The 3716-nt window shown below is 47.6% G+C and overlaps 3 protein-coding genes across 3 annotated transcripts, besides 5 other annotated features; all 3 read left to right on the top strand.

Annotated features, from left to right (window-relative positions):
* On the top strand, nucleotides 1–688 carry Tc00.1047053503565.10 (uncharacterized protein; the record flags this gene model as incomplete). The annotated part of the gene is made up of 1 exon (XM_798014.1): nucleotides 1–688. A coding segment is annotated over one exon (688 nt), but the record flags the coding sequence as incomplete, so codon positions are not given.
* Nucleotides 1–3716: a sequence feature (heterozygous, non-Esmeraldo-like haplotype).
* Nucleotides 837–866: a microsatellite.
* Nucleotides 1020–2522, top strand: Tc00.1047053503565.20 (hypothetical protein, conserved; the record flags this gene model as incomplete). Its single annotated transcript, XM_798015.1, has 1 exon — nucleotides 1020–2522. The coding sequence occupies one exon, from the start codon at nucleotides 1020–1022 to the stop codon at nucleotides 2520–2522; it is 1503 nt and encodes a 500-aa protein (XP_803108.1).
* Tc00.1047053503565.29 (hypothetical protein, conserved) lies at nucleotides 2837–3310 on the top strand (the record flags this gene model as incomplete). Its single annotated transcript, XM_798016.1, has 1 exon — nucleotides 2837–3310. The coding sequence occupies one exon, from the start codon at nucleotides 2837–2839 to the stop codon at nucleotides 3308–3310; it is 474 nt and encodes a 157-aa protein (XP_803109.1).
* Nucleotides 3396–3450: a microsatellite.
* Nucleotides 3520–3551: a microsatellite.
* Nucleotides 3622–3658: a microsatellite.

The raw sequence follows: 3716 nt of genomic DNA, 5'->3' as shown, positions 1-3716 counted from the left end.
GGTGGCCGTGCTGAACAGCAAATACTTGCCGTACTATCTCGGACTGCTGCTAAATTTTGGTAATATGATGAATTATGGAGATGCACGCAGGGGTAATGCTGGTGCGGTGAATTTAAGCCTTTTGGATAAACTGGAGTTGACGAAAGACAATAAAGGAAAGTCGTCACTTTTCACATACCTTGTGACTACTGTGAAGGTGCGTCGTCCCGAGGCCCTACATCTTATCGATGAGATGAAGCCTGTTTTGACCGCGAATGTGATGCAGATCAGTTGGGGGGACATGGAGATGGCCATGCAAGAAGCGGAGAAGGCGGTGCAGGTATTCCAGAATCACTGTACCCTTGTGAAAAAGAAACTGGTTGAGCTTGGCACGGATGCGGAGGATCCGTTTGTCCCCTTTGCGGTGGAATTCACGATGCGTGTGACTGGAGAACTGCAGGAACTAAGGCAGCACTACGGCCGTCTTGATAACACACGAATAAAATTTCTGCAGTACTTTGGCATCATTGATGCGAAGAAGAAACCGGAGGATATCTTTTCTCAACTTGTTCCATTCATTGAACGGGTACGAAGGTCGATGCAGGAAATGGTTAAGAAGGAGCGTCGCAACATGAAGAAGGGACAAAAACTTGGAGATGGGGAATTTGCACACGTAGTGCAGAAGCTGCAGGAGCAGGTGGCACTGTAAAAAATAGAGGTGAGGCGTGTCTCCCTGTCATATCGATAAATACATCCATGCATGATAACACGTATTATATATTATATATACTTTTTTTGTATTGTTTCTTGTGGCCTTCCTCGCCGCTTCTCGGGTTGAGGGCATGTCTCACCCTCTCTGTGTGTGTGTGTGTTTGTGTGTTTGTGTGGTTATTGGGCAGAAGCCCTTGTAAATTGTTTTGGATGTATTCTTTTCTTGATGCCTTATTGGTGTTTCCTTTCTCTCCTCTCTCTTCTTTTGGTTGTTGTTGTTGTTGTTTTGTTTTTGCTTTTTTCTCTAGCTTAGGGGTGGCGGAATCCAAATGAGAGAACAGATTCTGCGTAGTTTATTCGGCTCCACAAAAAGTGAGCGGGCGGGGCGGTCAGTGCACGACGGGGACGACCCCTCGCACCTGCCAAAAGGCACGGGGTTTAACGAATATTTGGACCATTTTGTACGCATGCCGGAGATGTTGGTGGAGATTGAGTTTTACTTTGCCCTTACGATACTTGGTATGGCGGAGAATCTCCTGTCGATGTTACTCCTTCCACTGAAGTGTATTGTAGCATTTCCGCGCCTCGAACGACGCGATATCGTGGCGTTGGTCCTCATTGCAGTTGGCATGTTGACATACTGCTCCCTGTCGTTGTACGCAACACACCTATACGCCTACCTCTACCATGTGGTGCGGCGTACGTCATTTATTAAACTTGTGATGGTCTTTAATATTCTTGAAGTTGTGGACAGGCTACTTTCAGCCCTCTCGCAGGAAGTGATTGAGGTTCTAACAATAAGCGTGCAAAATTGGGAGAAAAAAAACCCACAACATCCGAGACCCGAGGTACTCTTTACGCATTCATTATGGCTTCCGGTTGGGAGTGCTATACTTTCCGTGGTGTGTGTCGCGGTGCATGCAGTGACGCTGCTGCTCTCTGTTGTCACGCTGAACGTTGCGATGAATGCGGAGGATCGCCTGCTGCTGGCTCTGATGGTGGGAACGAACCTCAGCGAAGTGAAGGGCGCGGCGTACAAGAAATATAACCGAGAGTCGTTACTGCAGGTGACAGCGGCGGATGCCGTGGAACGATTAAAGTTCCTGCTTTTTGTTCTTGTCATGGCCTTGCAGCACATGCACGAGCAGTTTCATGTATTGGATATTGCCGACATGCTTCTGGTGTTTTTGGGGGAAGTGTTTGTGGATTTTACGAAGCACCTCTTTGTAGCGAAGTTTAATGGCATCTCCCTTAGCGTTTACCGCACCTACGCGCAACTCACGATACTTGACATGGCGTCAGAAACGGTGCTCTGGCGGCTTGGCGACAACATTCACATCCGCTGCGTTGATGAACCGCAACTGCGTGTGGACAACGTGAAGACACTTCTGTCGGCGAGCGACGGCTTTTTTCCAAAGTACGTAAAGCGTACTGGTTATGTCCCTGTGCCGTATGCAGCACTGCTACTGTGGAGTCTCTACCCGTTTGTCTCTATGATGCTTCTCCGTGCACCATTACTTTTTGCGTTGTCGCTGGCGATTCTTGTTTTATTGAAAATTCTCCTTTCAGAGCTCATCCGCGGTGTCGCAACGCGATTTGTTGTACGATCACTCATCGTGCTGCAACACAGCGAACCTCGCCGAGGCAATGGTGGGGCCGCCGGTATTCTTTTTGGCGTTTCACCTCTTGGCACACCGTTCGTTGGGTCGCTGAAGGGCGGTTCAGAGGATGCTGACGGGGGCCCTGTTGCGACTCTGCAATTGACATCCTTTCTATGCTCTCTTTTGTCCCTTGAGCCGTTCGATCTGCAGGCCGGTAAGGCGAAACGATAGTTTTTACAGCAGTATATATATATATATACGCGGTTGAGGCTGCCGAAATAATCAGCCATCTGCTGCACCGTGTGTCTGCTTAAACAAGAATTCCTTTTTGTGTTGTCTGTGCGTGTATCTAATTTTGTTGGGTGGCCTCCCCGCACTTTCTCCCCCGCGTGTCTGCCGTTAGGTGCATCTCTGCAGGCGCCACTCTTTGGTTACCATCTGCTTTGTTTTTTGTTTTCCTTTGGAGTGCAAAAGAAATAGAAGAAGTTTTTCCCGTATTTTTGTCATTTCTACTTTTAAATTATTAAACAAAACATTCGCGGGAAATGTCCACACAGATAAGAGAGATTGAGAGCACACTGCCGCTCGGCCTCTGCGGACTGGACCAGTTGGAATGGTCAGGCCAAGCCGGTGCGGTTTGGGAGTGCTGGAAGCTGGCGCCATGCTGCGGTCATCCGGACCTCTTGGGTGTCATTTACTGCCTGTTGCACTGGACGTGTCTAAGCCCGTTCTCCATGTGTAAGCTGTACGCATCCAGTCTGGATGATCCGTGCTCTGTCTGGCCGCACTGTTTCTGTATTCTCTGCTGCCCCGTTGGCAGGTGGTTCACGCGGTACAACCTGCGAAAAAAGAACGGGACGCGAGGCAACATTATCGGTGACTGCTGCTGCGTCTTCCTCTGTCTGGCTCCCTGTGCATGCTGCCAGGAACTGCGAAGCGTAAATGCATCTGCCTGGCGCCTTTTTCCAGATTTCACCGTGTGTGGAGGGTGCGTTCCGGGTTGTCGCTTCTTGCGGTAGGATGCCATCATCAACAGCGATGCTTTATGCATTGCAAGCATCGTACACATACGTGCGTGAAATTATGTGGACATGCGCGTAAAAATATCTGTATATCTGTCTATCTGTCTATTTATTTATATATCTATTTATATATGTATGTTTCTTTGCTTTTAGAGATGTTTAATCGGAGGAGGTCAAAATACTTGTGGGAGAGAATTGCGTGCTCCTTTTTTCTTTTTTTTTTTTTTTCTTTTTTTTTATGGTGTGCGTGTTGTTTTTGTTGTTTTCTTCTGTACAACTCTCCCTGTTTGTTTGATTGATTTTTTGACTTTTCTCTTTTTTTTTCTTTTTTTCTTCTTTTTTTTTCACTTCAATAAAAAAATTTTGTTTTGTTTTTGTGGGAGGAGGAGGGGGGAGGGGGGGG

The sequence above is a fragment of the Trypanosoma cruzi genome, genomic scaffold, assembly GCF_000209065.1.
Source record: "Trypanosoma cruzi strain CL Brener 1047053513793 genomic scaffold, whole genome shotgun sequence".
NCBI classification, from domain to species: Eukaryota; Euglenozoa; class Kinetoplastea; order Trypanosomatida; family Trypanosomatidae; genus Trypanosoma; species Trypanosoma cruzi.
This window is presented reverse-complemented; position numbering and strand designations above follow the sequence as displayed.